At 39.8% G+C, this 19,006-nt stretch overlaps 1 protein-coding gene across 1 annotated transcript in view; it reads right to left on the bottom strand.

The window, feature by feature from the left end:
* LOC134673910 (protein CBFA2T3) overlaps positions 1 to 19,006 on the bottom strand; it is a 114,019-nt gene that overhangs the window by 57,085 nt on the left and 37,928 nt on the right. Inside the window, exon 2 of the mRNA XM_063531964.1 lies at positions 5,759 to 5,828. Within this exon, the coding sequence (XP_063388034.1) occupies positions 5,759 to 5,828 (70 nt within the window). The remainder of the gene's footprint in view (positions 1 to 5,758; positions 5,829 to 19,006) is intronic.

Raw genomic sequence — 19,006 nt, 5'->3', positions numbered from 1 at the left:
AAAGACTATTTAGTTTATTTTTTCAAAATATTAGACCCAGCAGTTTAGGAGATAAATGGGGGATGGTCGGACAGACAGACAGACGCACGAGTGATCCTAATAAGGGTACCGTTTTTACAAGCTTTTATTTAGTTTCACCTGACCGTTGTCTGTCTGTGTGTAATAAAATCTTGCAAGTTAAATTTGATCCACTTCCCAGTTTCCGATTGAGCTGAAATTTTGCATACATACGTAAGTCGGGTGACAATGCAATATTATGGTGTCATTGAGCTGATCTGATGATGGAGACCGGCGGTGGCCATAGGAACTATGTGATAAAACGACGAAACCTAATTGTGTTTGGGGTTTTTAGAATTGTCTGGATGAGCATTAGTTGCCTGTGGAAAGAAAAGTACGGTCAGCGATAAAAGCTTGTACCAAAAATGAAATTTTTGCCAAAAACTTGTTTGTGTGTCTAACTGTCTAATCTAGCAACCTAAGTCCTCCGCTAACCGATGCTCGTGCTCGTCAAAGCAAACATTGAAATAACAGCGTGGGAGCGGCCGCACCCGTGTGCCATGATCATCGTTATATTGTGGCACTTTTATAACCTTTAACACAGAATAAATAATAGGTTTCGTTGTTTTATCACAGAGTTCCTATGGCCACCTCCGGTCTCCATCATCAGAGCTCGATGACACCATAATATTGCATTGTCACCCGACTTACGTTGTATGCAAAATTTCAGCTCAATCGGAAACCGGGTAGTGAATCAAATTTAACTTGCAAGATTTGATTACACACAGACAGACAGACAGACAGACAGACAACGGTCAGGTGAAACTAAATAAAAGCTTGTAATAATAATTATTCAATGTTATTGTTACTTTTTAGGGTTCCGTACGTCCCAAAGGGTACAAACGGGACCCTATTACTAAGACTCCGCTGTCCGTCCGTCTGTATGTCACCAGGCTGTAACTCGTGAATCGTGATAGCTAGACAGTTGAAATTTTCACAGATGATATATTTTCGTTGCCGCTATACTTAATCACAAATACTAAAAATAAAATAAATACTTAAGTGGGGCTCCCATACAACAGACTTGATTTTTATTCCGCTTTTTGTGCAATGGTACGGAACCCTTCGTGCGCGAGTCCGACTCGCACTTGTTTTTACAAGCTTTTATTGACCGAAGCGAAGCGAAGGTCTACGTTTTGACTCGGGCATTTTGCTTTCGTATGTCCGGATGTTCTCCTCTACAGGTCGCAATTCTTAACCGATTCTCGTGAAATTTTGTGACCGAATTTTATGACTAAATAAAATTTTTTTGTCAATCCGGTTTTTGGAATTTTTTAAAAATGGCGGAGTCGTGATACCTGGCGCCTAAACAAATAGTCGTATCGATATCATAAGCCTATTTTCTTATTGAAACATGTTTACAGAGTTAATAGCAAAAAATGCAGAAAAAAATTATCGCTGGTTTAGGCGGTATTTAGATATTTAATTTTAACTAATTTTAATTTGAGAAGGAGTAGCTAAATTTCGTCAACCCATCTAAGAACTATTTGGCTCAGTTTGTAAACGTTCGCTTTTTCTGTTTGCACAGAGGGTCTGGGTTCGATCCCCAGTAATTGTATGCTGGGATATTATAACTTTTTGTATTTTTTTACACATAAATTTCGTATTGTTTTTCTTTAATTTACTATACACCGTGTTTTTATTGAATTCCGTTAATTTTGTAAGCAGGTTCGATAGTTAAGGTTTTAATTGTCAAATTAGATTCTCTAAATTCTTCTAAACAACGAAGCCATACATTTACTTAGTTTTAAGCTCAGCTCGCGAGGTCTACAGCTCACAGAGCCACTAGTTTAGTTTCACCTGACCGTTGTCTGTCTGTCTGTAATCAAATCTTGCAAGTTAACTTTGATCCACTTCCCGGTTTCCGATTGAGCTGAAATTTTGCATAATACATAGTACGTAAGTCGGGTGACAATGCAATATTATGGTGTCATCGAGCTGATCTGATGATGAAGACAGGAGGTGGGCATATGAACTCTGTGATTAAACAACGCAACCTATATAATTGTGTTAGGGGTTTTTAGAATTGTCTGTCGTAAGAAAAGTACAGTCAGCGATAAAAGCTTGTACCAAAAATGAAATTTTTGCCAAAAACTTATTTATTATTAATATATCTAGTATCAGTCAAGCAAATTTAATGATTGCCATTAGACTTTATCCAGGCGCTATACTAACTCTAGCTGCTGTTACTGATTCCACAGACATGAAGAAGACACACACACACACAAAAGACAGACACAGATGAAGTCGCGGGCAAAAGCTAGTAACACAATTATTCATGTACATATTTAGACAATTTATTAATATAATAAAATAACTACCTGTCCATAATAAATAACAATAATTAATAAATTCTAACAATACCTGAAAGAAAACACACTGAATATAACATGGTGGGATACTACACCTGCGCACATGATGGCTATAATTATGGCTGTGTAACTTGGGTACGCTTTGAACGGATTTCACATGGTTACCGATATAGTAAAACCTGATGGTAAAACTGTAATTATCTAATTATGTACTATTACAACATAGGAAAAGGTTAAAAAAGCCGGCCAAGTGCGAGTCGGACTCGCGGACGGTGGGTTCCGTGCCATTACGCAAAAAACGGCAAAAAAAATCACGTTGGTTGTATGGAAACCCCACTTAAATATTTATTTTATACTGTTTTTAGTATTTGTTGTTATAGAGGCATAGATGTAAGTAAATTGAGGTAGATATGGTACCAGGCGCACGATCGTGAGCCATTAAATATAGGTTCCGGAACCTATATTTAGTTAGTCGTATGGGTGACGCCAACCTGTCAAGTTGTCAAAATCGTTGGATCAAATTTTAGTTTTGTCAACTATGAACGTCACCCGTCTACATAAATAAAAGGTCATTGTATAGAGGCAACAGAAATACATCATCTGTGGATTAAATATGTCACTGTCAAATGTGACGCTTCTTCAAACAAAAATGTCATATTTGACACTGGCACATCGAATCCATGTCGTTTCTAGATCTATTAATTGACGTATCTTAAAGTTCGAATAGGGTCGAATATGTTATACAGTCTGTGTCTGACCATGGGGCTTTAAATCCAGGGCTTGATTTTACTCGCTAAACTGAGCTACTTTTATTATGGGACCAACCCTAAAATCGGGGAATTTTTTTTGGCTTTTCCATAGAAAACATCGACATCTGATCAGCCAAAATGTATGAATAAGTAAAAAAAAATTTCTGGGTTTCGGGGTTGGTGCCATAATAAAAGTAGCTCAGTTTAACGAGTAGAATCGAGCCTATGGATTTGAAGCCCCATGGTCAGGGACAACCTGTAGATAGATATATCACGTAGTTATATAACGTAGTAAGGATTGTTATTCTATGCCCTGTCCCCCTCGCAAACTAAACAGGCCGCCATATTTATACTTTGTGATGCGCTGTAGGTACTGTGATACTAGATATGGCCTAAAATTTTTAGGGTTCCGTACCCAAAGGGTAAAACGGGACCCTACTACTAAGACTTCGCTGTCCGTCCGTCCGTCCGTCCGTCTGTCTGTCACCGGGCTGTGTCTCACGAACCGTGATAGCTAGACAGTTGAAATTTTCACAGATGATGTATTTCTGTTGCCGCTATAACAACAAATACTAAAAGCAGAATAAAATAAAGATTTAAGTGGGGCTCCCATACAGCAAACGTGATTTTTGACCAAAGTTAAGCAACGTCGGGCGTGGTCAGTACTTGGATGGGTGACCGTTTTCTTTTTGCATTTTATTCCGTTTTTTTTTTTTGCTTTATGGTACGCAACCCTTCGTGCGCGAGTCCGACTCGCACTTGCCCGGTTTTTAGGGTTCCGTACCCAAAGGGTAGAAGACCACGCCGAAGACCGTGGCAAATGGAGGCACATTGCGAGGGCTGCGTTATCCACAATAGATACGTCTCATCATACAACCACGACCACTCTGTCAAGAGTGAACGACTGAGGAGGGACCCAAAGGGTAAAACGGGACCCTATTACTAAGACTTCGCTGTCCGTCCGTCCGTCCGTCTGTCACCAGGCTGTATCTCACGAACCGTGATAGCTAGACAGTTGAAATTTTCACAGATGATGTATTTCTGTTGCCGCTATAACAACAAATACTAAATACAGAATAAAATAAAGATTTAAATGGGGCTCCCATACAACAAACGTGATTTTTGACCAAAGTTAAGCAACGTCGGGAGGGGTCAGTACTTGGATGGGTGACCGTTTTTTTTGCTTTTTTTTGTTTTTGTTTTTTTGCATTATGGTACGGAACCCTTCGTGCGCGAGTCCGACTCGCACTTGCCCGGTTTTTTATATTAAGGGAATAATTCACAACCTCCGGCAAGACTCGAACTTGCGACTCGAACATCGCTACTTAATAGAAAAAAACTGGTCAAGTGCGAATTCGTTTAACTCGCGCACTGAGGGGGTGAGGGGTTCCGTACAAGCGATTTCGGAATTGGTCCCATAGTAATAGTTGCTCAGTATAATCTCAAAACCTCCCCTGATAACGGGAATGCAGTTATTTATTAACCACCGTATATACATTATAACCATTTGCTGCGTCCTGCAACACCGTCGGCGTTGCTGTATGTGTCCCGTCTACATTACCTCACGAAGGTCGACGACATCGTAAAGTATGTGAAAACGAAGACCGGATTCATCCTGAGGGTCGCGAAGTTGGAATCTCGACACAATGCGAATTTTAATTCGTTTGTGGTGAGCGTTCCGACTGATCATCTAGCGACCTTCACCAAGGAGGAGTTTTGGCCGAAGGGTGTCAAGTTTCGGCGGTTCCGCGGCTGGCTTCCTGACACTGCGGGGTTGCGTAATGCATCGCAGCCATAATGTGATTTGTAGTGTTTAGTTTTAAAATATATTTTTATAATATGTATGCTAGTTTTAAGGTATTTATGTATGGGCCACTAGTTGCCTGAAATAAAGATTTTCTTCTTCTATTATAGTGGGTACCCCATCCAGTGTACTAGCAGTTCGTGCCTCGCACCGCTCCGGCCAGATTATGATCGCGACCACCTGCGGGCTCCCACGCCACGAGAGTACACGTTGGTACTTTAGATACCCTCCTCACCCTACTGTATTACGTACGAGTATATTATATACAAAAAGGATACAGATAGATGCTTTATTTATGCACGGAAGAATATTGATAAATACGGATCCTTATTAACAAGCTTTTTTTATTTATTATTTATTAGGTCGACCTGTATGTAACTAACTATGTAATGGAATCTAAGGTAACTAATTTAACCATCACCCAAGGTTCGTAGCGTCATGAAAATTGGCAGTGGTATGTAGTTCTGATGACAATACAATAATGTGGTACTGTCGAACTGATCTGATGATGGAGACAGGAGGTGGCCATAGGAACTCTGTGATGAAACAACGCGACCTAATTTTGTTAGAGGTTTTTAGAATTGTCTCTATGAGTATTAGTTGTCTGTCGTAAGAAAAGTACAGTCAGCGATAAAAGCTTGTATCAAAAATTAAATTTTTGCCAAAACCTTATTTTAGAAAAAAGGTCACTTCTGTGGACAATACAGTCAAAGTTAACTCTGGTATACCAGTTCTTCTTATTAGATTCAAGTACTGAGAAAATATTGTCTCGCCCTTAAAGATGCCGCGTTTGAATGTTATCAATAGTTGTTAAATTGAGGAAGTTAGTGACTCACGTTTCCTCCTCTCGGTGGTGGAGGGCTGGTAGTCCTTATCAGGGGCCTCCTCCTTCACCTTCGCCTCCATCTGAAAAAAAAACATCAACCTTATGACAACGCTTCCTCACGAATGTTAGCTGCACGTCCAATACGCAGTTCGTCCAAATGATTTTTCAATTCGCATTTCGTCCAACATGCATTTCGTCCGACATGAATTTAGTCCAACACACATTTTATCCAATAGGTGTTCCGTCACACCCGTTTATATAGAAGTATTTTCAAGAAAAATATTATGCGCCTCTCATTACTGCAGTCACGGGTGATTTATGAAAATTCTAACACACGGCAAGGAATAATTTTGGTAGCAATGTCAATATAAACCATGTCAAATAGGTATAGTATTGTCCGGTCCGCAACTTCTGCCTTAAATAAATAATAGTTAAATATAATGGAGCGTGCGCGAGCGAGTGTTTCATGTCAAGTTGATGTAACGCAGCTGCGCACCTGCTGCTCTATATATATGAACCTCTATATATAATACGTGCACTACATCATACGGGGTGATTTTGGGCTCTAGACAAAGGCTACGTAAAATTTACATAAAAGTTATAAATATAATTGAGCGTGTGAGTGTTTTATCTAAAGTTGTCATAACAGCTCCGTACCTACCTGCTTGACCTGCTCTAACATATGTACAGTCACCTGCAATAATATGTTACACAACGAAGGCCGCAAAAATATCTGACACAATCTTATTTGTATAGAGCCATAAGAGCGTGTCATATATTTTGGGGCCTTCGAAGAGTCACATATTATTGCAGGTGACTATACTATATATATCTATACCACATAAACTACATCACACAGGGTGAATCAGGACACAGGCTAAAATTGTTAGGAAATATAGGTAGTTTCGTAAATCTCGAATAGTACTAAAGTTGCCATGTATCAAATAAGGTTGCAACAGTTGCATTAAGAAGAACATTAATCACACTGTTTGGTTGGTTCTGTTTCAAAAGAATTAAAAAGTTAGTACAAATTGAGAATGGAAACTGCTATTTTATAAATAAAACAACAAACGATCCAGCTTAATATTACTAACTCATATTTGGCCCGATTTTTCATTTTGCTATGGATTTTGTTTTTTGTCATTAGTATTGGATAAAATTTAGCTGAAATGAAGAGCTCCTCATTATAAGCTTATTTTTAGTTATCAAATGAAACTACGATCATTTGAAGAAATTACGGCCATAAAAATTTAAAATCAGAAATAATGGCCCCTTTCACAAAATTCGTCTATCTCAACGTTTTGAACTAGTTTAATCTTTCATCCTGTATATATAAAAGCATATTGTTAAAATCACATTTTCAAAAATTCTTGCTTACATTTTTAATATGTTACATACCATAAATGTATGCTACCATATTACTGAAAAATATCTGGGGGACCGAGCTCATACTCAAAAATGCGCGTTTTCCCAGAGATAAGACCTAGTTAGATCGATTTTTCGCCCCCGAAAATCCCTATATAGCAAATTTCGTCGAAATCATTATAGCCGTTTCCGAGATCCACGTACTATATAGGTATATAAAAAAAATATACAACAATTGCTCGTTTAAAGGTAATACTGAAAATAAAAAGAATACGCGAAAAACCTAAAGGTTTATTCTAACTCTGTAAATCTGAAAGTTCCAATTACGTGTGAAAGTAAAAATTGTACTGAACACCTGCGCCGCACCTGCGCTAACAAGAACCCGCGACCCCTACGACGAAAATCGGCGAGAATCGTGCGAGAATCTGGTGAGAATTGTGTGAGGTAAAAATTGTAGCAGTTTTTTTTTCTGACAAATACCTCTAGGGTCAAGGAGGGAACAGTGGCTCGTTAATAAAACCGGGCAAGTGCGAGTCGGACTCGCGCACGAAGGGTTCCGTACCATAAAGCAAAAAAAAACCGGAAAAAAATGCAAAAAGAAAATGGTTACCCATCCAAGTACTGACCACGCCCGACGTTGCTTAACTTTGGTCAAAAATCACGTTTGCTGTATGGGAGCCCCACTTAAATCTTTATTTTATTCTGTTTTTAGTATTTGTTGTTATAGGGGCAACAGAAATACATCATCTGTGAAAATTTCAATTGTCACGGTTCGTGAGATACAGACTGGTGACAGACAGACGGACGGACGGACGGACGGACGGACGGACACCGAAGTCTTAGTAATAGGGTCCCGTTTTACCCTTTGGGTACGGAACCCTAAAAAAGGCCTGATACAATAGCTCACTTAATCTAATTTCAACACGAGAGAGGCGATATTTGGGGGACTGAGCCACTGTTCGAGGTGAACCAGTTTCCGTCTTGACCCTACTTTCAAAGTCTAAGGGCCAGTTGCACCAACTGTGGTTAACTCATTCATTCATTCATTCTTTTAAAATTATGGCTTCAGTCCAGTGGGACTATTTCGCCAGCATCAAGTAGGAGCTAAATACGATACGACTAAAATTGTACGGTTAGTACAAGACAAAACTGTCTGAACTCCAACGCACCAACGGTAGGGCCTCGCCCCAGGTGTTACTTTCAACTAATGCTGCAGAATATAACTTTTTTCAACTTTCATTAAACATCGTTCACTCGTTCCTTCACCGGTCTCGCATTATACGGAGAGGCGAATAGAACGAATGATGTTGATGAATGAAACACAGATAACCTAAGCTAAAGCTCTCTTTTCCTAGGATAGCGGTGCCGTCATATAGCGGCCGTCTCCATACAAAAGAACACGGCTAAATATGGATAGAGTAGTATTTTGTATGAAGGCGGCCGCTTGGCACCGCTATCCTAGGAAAACAGAGCTTAAGGCTCAGGTCCTACGTCTAGTATTTATCAGGGTAATGATTTTCCCCGTCTATACCTAAGTCTGTTTCCATGTTTTCCACACAGGCAGGGATTCGAACCCCTGACCTCCATGCAGCAGTCGTTATAAATAACAGCACCATATGGCCCCCACGTGGCGGCTGACGTAAGAAACAATCCGCAGTTTGGAGATAGGTAATATATAGACTATTGTTAGAGTCGGCCCAAGTAAAGTCTGCAGCGGATTTGACAGCCCACGCAATGCAAGTTAGTACGTTATAATTTCATAGAAGTTTGAAGTTTAAAATAACACTTGCACTGCGTAGGCTATCAAATCCGCTGCAGACTTTTCTTGGTCCGACTCTACTGGATGCGTAGCCAACATGCCAATTGTTGTGGTTAAAGAATTGTTTGCTCCGTAGCAAACGAAACGCAAATGTCACTGTCACACTCATATGGAAGAGTGATAGAGACACAAAGGCATTCGATGGTGAAGTATGGAAGGTAGTGTTAAAGTACCTATACCTACAATCTCCATGTATCCAAAAGTGTCCACAATACTTAGAAAACTTTATAAAAAAAATTTGGTTGTCTGTAAAGTCGGTTAACGGACGATAATTTTGCGTGATAACGTAATAAGGAAACATTGATGAAAATTTGGAGATCTGTCCACAACGTTACCATGGAAATCTGTCCACAACGTGACACTTTTCCGTGCATGCTACCGGTGTTCATCGATTTATAAGACGTTATTACGTCAAAAATTTCAAATCATTGACAGCGCACTGCACTCCGTCAATAACGCCTACGTTCTTAGCTACTCTACTCGTACTCGTAGCGCTACTCTGGAGAGATTTGGAACTATTATTTACAGCCATAGAGGTACAATACTATAGAGATGACACGGGGAAGGGGCCAAACGACCGAACGAGATGCACTTATGGAAATATCAGTAGGAGTAGCAGAGAAAGCGGTATTATTGCTTGTCCTTGTCACAGTCTCACTTTTTGTTCCCCACTAAAAATTTAGTATGGTTTATGGTGGGCAACAAATAACCCGAAAAAATTACGTAGTTTGTTTTTGGTATGTTGTCAGGAATGTTAAAACGTGTTTTTAATATTGTCGCTTTGCGTATGTTTTGTCCCTCACGGAGGCACGCGTATAGCTCATCTATGTAATACTAGGTCTATGTTTACAGCTGACAGATGGACACTTTTGCAACAGTTCTGCCATAAGACAAGAGATAGTCGTCCTTCATCTACCGTCCATATGGCGAAGTGCAAGCGATTGTCACCTTGGCTTAGGGTTGCCATACGTCCGGATTTGTCCGGACATGTCAGGATTTTTGACCCTTTGTCCGGATTGCGGCCGGACTTGGCAAGTGTCCGAATTTTTAGGAATGACCTTATAAAAAATGTTTACGTGATATCTAGACACGCGGCAGCGTGTCAAGCCAAGTTCAAGCAAAGGAACTGGCTAGCCAGCGCCAAGTGTAATATTACACGAACCACTTGGTGCCACTTTTGACCCTTCTATAACTCAAAACATCTTTAACGTAAACACATAAAACTACGTGTGTTTAATTATATCCATAAGGACATCTAGAAGCCCAAATTTCATGAAGCTAGCTCAAACGGTTATAAAGATATGAAGGTCAAAAAGTCGTAAATTTTAAGACTGACTGACATACCTATAGTACCTAAACCTAACCTACTTCCAGATGACCTAGAAGGATGAAATTTGGAATCCAGCTCAGTTATTGTGTGAAAGCGTAGGAAAAAATCTAAAAATAAAAAAAAGTTATAAAATAGGGGGGGTCTCCATACAAAAAAACCATTTTTTATTGTGACTGACATATAAGTACCTAAACCTAACCTACTTCCAGATGACCTAGAAGGATGAAATTTGGAATCCAGCTCAGTTATTGTGTGAAAGCGTAGGAAAAAATCTAAAAATAAAAAAAAGTTATAAAATAGGGGGGGTCCCCATACAAAAAAACCATTTTTTATTGGGACTGACATATAAGTACCTAAACCTAACCTACTTCCAGATGACCTAGAAGGATGAAATTTGGAATCCAGCTCGGTTATTGTGTGTAAGCGTAGGAAAAAATCTAAAAACAAAAAAAAGTCAATAAATAGGGGGGGTCCCCATACAAATTTCTTTTTTATTGTGACTGACATATAGTACCTAAACCTAACCTACTTCCAGATGACCTAGAAGGATGAAATTTGGAATCCAGCTCGGTAATTGTGTGTAAGCGTAGGAAAAAATATAAAAATAAAAAAGTTAAAAAATAGGGGGGTCCCCATACAAAAAACCTGTAATACGCGCTAAACAACCGGCCAACGGTGTGTCGTTGGCGGCGCGCGGCACCACATAATTAATACAAAGAACAGAAGTAAAAAACATGCAGCGGAAACACAAGAAAAAACATTAAATCTCAATACCTGCCTAGTTTTCTGTACAAAAAGTATTGATATCCCATCAAAAACATAAATGTAAAAAAGGAGAGCCAAGTTCAATACAAAAATTATGCTTGGCTGTGGGGTTCGCCGCAAAAAGAATGGAGATCTAAATGAGTGCCAAGTTCTATGCAAAATCCAAATATGTTTATAACATTATAAACAAGTATTAAACTCTATTTCTTTGCTTTATTGGATACCTATAACAATTGCTGTTATTTAAAAAAAATGTGAGATCTTAAAGTAGGTTAGATTTGGCTTGGCCAGTTTTTATCAGAATTACAAAATATATATGTTGAATAACTTTATAAAATGACTGATGTAATGAAAACTGGCCAAGTCAAATCTAACCTGCTTTAAGATCTCGCATTTTTTTTAAATAACAGCAATTGTTATAGGTATCCAATAAAGCAAAGAAATAGAGTTTAATACTTGTTTATAATGTTATAAACATATTTGGATTTTGCATAGAACTTGGCACTCATTTAGATCTCCATTCTTTTTGCGGCGAACCCCACAGCCAAGCATAATTTTTGTATTGAACTTGGCTCTCCTTTTTTACATTTATGTTTTTGATGGGATTTTTATTACAAAGTTAACACAGTTTTCATGAATGAAAGGATACATAAAAGAATTAATAAGTAATCATCGAAAACAATAATATTTCTTTCAACGATACAGTACTGAGTACAACACCGCAGAGCGCAGCGCGCCGCCGGGGCGTCGTTCAAGCTACGCCAAATCTCTGTTACAAGAAATGTCCGGATTTTTAGGGTGATGTGATGATGTCTGGATTTTTATCAGGACATTTGATTCTTCCCTATGGCAAACCCTACCTTGGCTAGGCTGGGTGGGTGCCTAGCCAAGATGACTAACTATCACAGTTCATGAGTTACAGCCTAGTGACAGTCAGACGGACGGACGGACAGCAGAGTCTAAAGCAGGCCACTGACGAGCTTTCCAAATGGATACCGTTACAATGGATTCATCCAAATGGACGGCATCCTAATATTAAACATTGTACGTTTTTGACATTCACGGACCGATTTTGGATTGCAGCCACGCTATTTGGACTGTTGGAAGGCTCGTCAGTGGCCACCTTTAGTAATAGGGTCCCGTTTTTATCCTTTGGGTACGGAATCCCAAAAACAGTGGGTCATTAACATTAAGACTAACGCAGGTAACCTGTACATCCGAAACGTCGAGGCAAACGCATCAGTGCGGTTATAAATAGCAGCACGCCCCCGCGCCATATGGCCCGCACGTGCGTTGCGGCCGCGGTGAAAGGCCATAACTCAACAATTTGCGATTTTCGGATTAATTTGTTTTGAATGTCTATGTGATGTCTCACAGTAGGTACATAATTATTATATATATATGTATGTTTATTTATATATATTGAATTTGTATATACGTAGGTATATTTAAAATGTATATTTGTGTAAGTATAGTATTATAGTTTGTAGTGTCGACTTGTGTCTATTCTCATATCCACTATTTACAAATTAATTACTGTCTCTGTTTAGCCCAATGGTTGACTGGTAGAGAATGCCACAAGGCGTTAAGTCCACCAATTGTACTCTTTTTTGTAAATTTGTGCAATAAAGTTTAGATAAATAAATAAATATTCATAAAAAAATACATTTGCATCTATCGCACTAGTTATTACTGAATCGCAATTAAAAAGGGATTGAGATAGCTGTCAATCCATATTGATTTTGACGTAAGTGTATGGAAATCTGTTATTTCTAATCCCTTTCTGATCGCGGCATGATAATAGCTTGTGACGCCCATACAGTTTACAGATCTTTATTGGTAAAAGCAAATTTTACCGCACTATCAAACATATGCATCTATTATCGTACTAGTTGGCGTGTGACGCCAATAAACATTTGCATTTATCGCACTTATATGGCTGTGACGCCAATATCAAACATTTTGCATCTAGCGTACTAACTATGGCTTGTGACGGCAAAATCTTACACTTATCGCCTAGCCCCCATCGCAAACCGTCCGATAAGAAACTGCATTCCAAAAACTGGGTTCAGTTAGACAGCACTCTACTACTTAATGTAGTCCCAGTTGCACCAAACCGCTTGTTACCGTTAAAGCGTTCGTTAAACTTTATTTTATCCTCCTAAGGCCCAGGGTCCTACATATAGTACTTCTTCAGTTCGATGAAATTAAAAACCATATTCAATTGGAACAGAGTTGCATTTCTTTTGTACCGTTAGATTTTCTAACAAATAAAAATCAACTCTATACCCTGCACTATAGGTTCAAATTTCAGTGACAAATTTTGGGCTTTTCATTTGTATAACAGTAACGTACGGTTACCATCAGTTTGTCACTGACATAAACGCAGTCGAGAACGTAATTTACTTTCTCCACATCTCGCTCGCACTCGCATATTAGTGCAAACGGGATGTATAGAAAGTAAATTACGTTCTCGACGGCGTTTATGTCAGTGACAAACTGATGGTAACCGTACTGAGCTTTAGGAGGTTATGGGAAGTTTCATAGTTCACTGCTGAGTGACGTTGATCGGTCTGTCAAATGTGGTGCAACTGGCCCTTAATCTACCAATTCCATCAACCGTAAACTTTCTCAATCTTAACGACGTTGACAGTTTGTTAAAAAAATACAACTGAAAAACTTCAAAAATTGAGTTACGCGTGTATTGCGTGCGGGCGTATGACGTCACCGGTTCCGGTAGGAAGTGGCTACCAACTCAATCGACATCGGTTATAAAACTATAAAGTTATAAGCTCATTTACACAATAAAAATACTAATTTACAGTTACGTTACTTTTTATTACAGATTCCTGTCCGGACAAGGACAATACAATCAACCTTTTTAGACAACTCGCCCCTGGCATCAAAATTGTAAACAAAGAATCGCTTCACCTCCTTGGCTGCCCCGTCCTAGACCAATCCTTTGAAAATTTCGTTGACTCAAAAATTCAAAATTTTACAGCGACATCACACCGCCTGGCCAAAATTAATCTACATTCAGCCTATTCCATCATTAAGCATTGTCTTTTCGTTCCAAAATTCACGTATATTCTTCGCGGAACCCATCTTTGGAAACACCCCAATTTGGTCTCAAAATTAGATACATTGGTCGTTGAAACACTCACATCCATCTTTAACATCTCTTTTGACGAAAGGTCTTGGACCCAGGCTAGCCTACCCATTAGGTTTGGCGGCCTGGGCATCCGCAAAATTTCTTGTGTATCCTTACCTGCGTTCTTGTCCTCGGTGCATGGTGCTCAAAGCCTTATAGGGAAAATACTAGGTCCTTCTATTGGATCTATGGAGGCCGCGCACTGCTCCGAGGCCAAGAACGTCTGGTCTATAACCTGTCCCAACACAGACCTGCCTGAAAACCCCTGCTCGCAGAGGCAGTGGGACGAGCCGCTCTGTCAACTAGTACGGAAAAACCTTTTAGATACGTCACCTAGTTCGATAGACCGAGCTCGTCTCCTTGCGACTGCAGAGTGGGAGTCAGGTCTGTGGCTGCAGGCGCTACCCTCTCCAAACATTGGGACTTTTCTCGACAACACTACCTTCCGCCTAGCAGCTAGCTTACGTTTAGGGGCATCTACCAATCAGCCACATCGCTGTCAATGTGGCACCACGGTGGACATTCTTGGCCACCATGGCCTCTCATGTGTTCGAAGCGCTGGCAGGATCCCCCGCCATGCCAGCATAAATGATGTCCTCCGTCGGGCTCTTGTTAGTGCCAAAGTACCTGCAGTCCTCGAGCCCAGCGGTCTGGCCAGGGATGACGGCAAGAGGCCCGACGGAATGACACTGGTGCCTTGGAGCATGGGTCGGCCGCTAGTTTGGGACGCTACCTGCGTTGATACCCTGGCACCGTCCCATGTTCCAAGCACCAAGGATTCTGCTGGCGCTGCGGCTTCCTCAGCCGAAAGCCTCAAGCGCCGCAAATATGCCGCTCTGGGAAGCAGCTACATATTTGCGGCGTTTGGTGTCGAAACTTTGGGGCCGTGGGGGCCAAGTGCGCGTCGACTGTACAAAGACTTGTCGGCGCGCTTAATAGAGGCTTCTGGTGACCAGAGGGCTGGCCACTATTTCGCCGCTATACAGCGGGGAAATACGGCCAGCCTTCTGGGCACCTTGCCCGTTGACGGCGATCTGGGGCAAATTTTTTACCTATAGTTTTTGTAAGTTTTATTATGTTTGTTCATTTATTTCTTTGTTTCTATCAATAAAGTGTTATATGATTTACAGTTTATATAGTAAAATGGACCACAGTTTAGTTTTCAGTTTGGGTAATGTTTTAGATGAAGTTATGAAGATTGTAAAATCGCCCGCCCAGATAGTTTACGACAATTACGGCTCGATTCGGGAAATGAATTAGAGACTAAATAGATACGATATAGTAAAGATATGTGACGTCCCACGGAAAAAGGTACCTTATGGTGGTTGGCGCTTACGCTATTATTAACGCCGCTCCAATATTATTGCTGCGCTATGCGTAAGCGCCGACCGCCATAAGGTACGTTTTTCCGTGGAACGTCACATATCTTTACTATTTCATATCTAGTGAGTTTCTAATTCATTTCCCGAATCGAGCCCTTACAATGTTTTTTATGTGTATGAATACACGTACGTAAAAATTGGGTGTTTTAATAGGAATCCGCGGCATCACACCAGAGAAAGACGACCGCAATTTGCGAACTTCGCTTTTCGCGGTTATAGCCCAGCCGGCCTAGCCAAGGTTACAATCGCTTCGACAACGAAAAGCTTTATGTACGAGTATCTCTATCACTCTTACATATTAGCGCGACATTGACAGTTGCGTTTCGATCGCTACGGAGCGTAAGCGGTTGGCGTAAGATTCGATCCCATCAAAAACATAAATGTAAAAAAGGAGAGCCAAGTTCAATACAAAAATTATGCTTGGCTGTGGGGTTCGCCGCAAAAAAAATGGAGATTTAAATGAGTGCCAAGTTCTATGCAAAATCCAAATATGTATTTATAGGAACAAAATAACATTATAAACAAGTATTAAACTCTATTTCTTTGCTTTATTGGATACCTATAACAATTGCTGTTATTTAAAAAAAATGCGAGATCTTAAAGCAGGTTAGATTTGACTTGGCCAGTTTTCATTACATCAATCATTTTATAAAGTTATTCAACATATATATTTTGTAATTCTGATAAAAACTGGCCAAGCCAAATCTAACCTACTTTAATATCTCACATTTTTTTTAAATAACAGCAATTGTTATAGGTATCCAATAAAGCAAAGAAATAGAGTTTAATACTTGTTTATAATGTTATTTTGTTCCTATAAATACATATTTGGATTTTGCATAGAACTTGGCACTCATTTAAATCTCCATTCTTTTTGCGGCGAACCCCACAGCCAAGCATAATTTTTGTATTGAACTTGGCTCTCCTTTTTTACATTTATGTTTTTGATGGGATATCAATACTTTTTGTAAAGAAAACTAGGCAGGTATTGAGATTTAATGTTTTTTCTTGTGTTTCCGCTGCATGTTTTTTACTTCTGTTCTTTGTATTAATTATGTGGTGCCGCGCGCCGCCAACGACACACCGTTTGGGGACCCCTCCTATTTATTAACTTTTTTTTGTTTTTAGATTTTTTCCTACGCTTAAACATAATAACCGAGCTGGATTCCAAATTTCATCCTTCTAGGTCATCTGGAAGTAGGTTAGGTTTAGGTACTTATATGTCAGTCACAATAAAAAATGGTTTTTTTGTATGGGGACCCCCCTATTTTATAACTTTTTTTAATTTTTAGATTTTTTCCTACGCTTTCACACAATAACTGAGCTGGATTCCAAATTTCATCCTTCTAGGTCATCTGGAAGTAGGTTAGGTTTAGGTACTATAGGTATGTCAGTCAGTCTTAAAATTTACGACTTTTTGACCTTCATATCTTTATAACCGTTTGAGCTAGCTTCATGAAATTTGGGCTTCTAGATGTCCTTATGGATATAATTAAACACACGTAGTTTTATGTGTTTACGTTAAAGATGTTTTGAGTTATAGAAGGGTCAAAAGTGGCACCAAGTGGTTCGTGTAATATTACACTTGGCGCTGGCTAGCCAGTTCCTTTGCTTGAACTTGGCTTGACACGCTGCCGCGTGTCTAGATAATCATATAATTTTTTTTGTAGACAGTATTTAGAAAAATGACAAAATTGCGGAGCCAAAAATCTACTATATATCGACAGCTCGCAAAGCCATTATTTTGTAGATTTTAGACCCTACTACGCGGAATAGGCCCCGTGTATAAACTATAAGAGTCGTCAGGTTTTTGGCGCGAGGCGTAATAGTATCGTTTATGCTTCCAATGTAGCCCACAAGATGGCAGAACCTACTATGCACAAGGGCACGTACCGACGAGATCGGTAGATGGTAGCACTTGCTTTGGCAATGTACATGCGCACATATGTTTCCGATTCATGCTACAAGATGGCAGACTCTCCAACGCGCACGATCCCTATAGAGCGTTCGTGAACGGTACGGGACAGCACCTGAGGGCCTACCGCGAACCACGTTCGACGAGTTGCCTCTCTGTCGCACTTGTAAATTCGTACGTAAGTGTGACAGGGAGGCTACACTTCGAACGTGGTTCGCGGTAGGCTCTCTGGTCTATAACCGAGAAAATAGAAGTTCGCAAATTGCGGGCATCTTTCTCTGTCACTCTAATTACGCCTTCATTGGAGTAAAAGAGAAAGATCTCCGTAATTTGCCAATTTCGGTTTTCGCGGTTCCTGTGCTGTGTTGAAATTTCATACCTTTTGCTTGCTGAAATACGCTACAAAGTACGAAACAAATGTTTAGCACCTAGTAATAAATAGAAGAACAAAGCATAATCTCTGTTTACAGAGATAATAAACGCTACTATAAAGTATAATTACACTACATAGTTAGCTAGTTGGGTAATGGGTAAACAATAGTAGAATAACATCATGAAGCCCTTAGAAATTAAAAGTACAGTCACCTGCAATAATAACTATATCGAAGGCCGCAAAAATATGTGACACGCTTTTATGGCTCTACATATACCTACGGTCGTGTCAGATATTTTTGCGGTCTTCGTTGTGTAACATATTGCACTATCCGGTATCCGGCCGGATAGGCCGCATACCGGATAGTAACCGAATATCCGGTGCATCTCTAATTAGTACCCACTCTGTGTAGCTGTGTATGTAATCATTCACCGCAACTCTCCTGCCGATATTCCTCCTAAGGCCCAAGGTCCTACCTATTGTACCTCTTCAGTTCGATGAAATTTAAATCATATCCAATTGGAACAGACTTACATTTCTTTTGTATCGTTAAATTTTCAAACAATTAAATATCAACTCTATTACCTGCACTATAGGTTCAAATTTCAGTGGCATATTTTGGGTTTTTCTTTTGTATGGCTGGGCCTTAGGAGCTATGCGGCCGATAGGCGAAGTTAATGCATATAACCAGGCGTCGCTCACAGGTAGCTAAAAGGACATCCGTTCCACCCCAATTTTGGGGTTTGCGATAAACCGCGCGTGGCGCTGTCGCCACCTAGCGGCCATATGTGCTGATCGTAACAGATGCGTTTTGTTAGAGAGTGAGTCTTCTGTACCTAGTACTATTATTTATTCTGTGGCATAACGGCGTAGGCGGTTTGCGGATCGCAGGTTAATGAAACGTACGCTACGCGAGAAATTATGATCAATAACTTCGTGTTTAATTAACAGCGGGCGTTCCTATTTAGAAACGTAAATGTATATTTCTCACATTGCTAGTTTTTACCATGATTTTCCTTCATTACCCGGTATACTATAGCTATATGTTCTACTAACTTTATAAAATAAATTGAAATGAGTGCTTACCTTCTAAGCTAAGATTTTTCTTTCTTGATTTATATTTATTTTTGGCATCAAAGTTGTTCTATTCTATATATA

Source organism: Cydia fagiglandana, chromosome 19 (assembly GCF_963556715.1).
Source record: "Cydia fagiglandana chromosome 19, ilCydFagi1.1, whole genome shotgun sequence".
NCBI lineage: Eukaryota > Metazoa > Arthropoda > Insecta > Lepidoptera > Tortricidae > Cydia > Cydia fagiglandana.
Note: the sequence above shows the minus strand (reverse complement) of the source record. Positions and strands in the feature narration are given on the sequence as shown.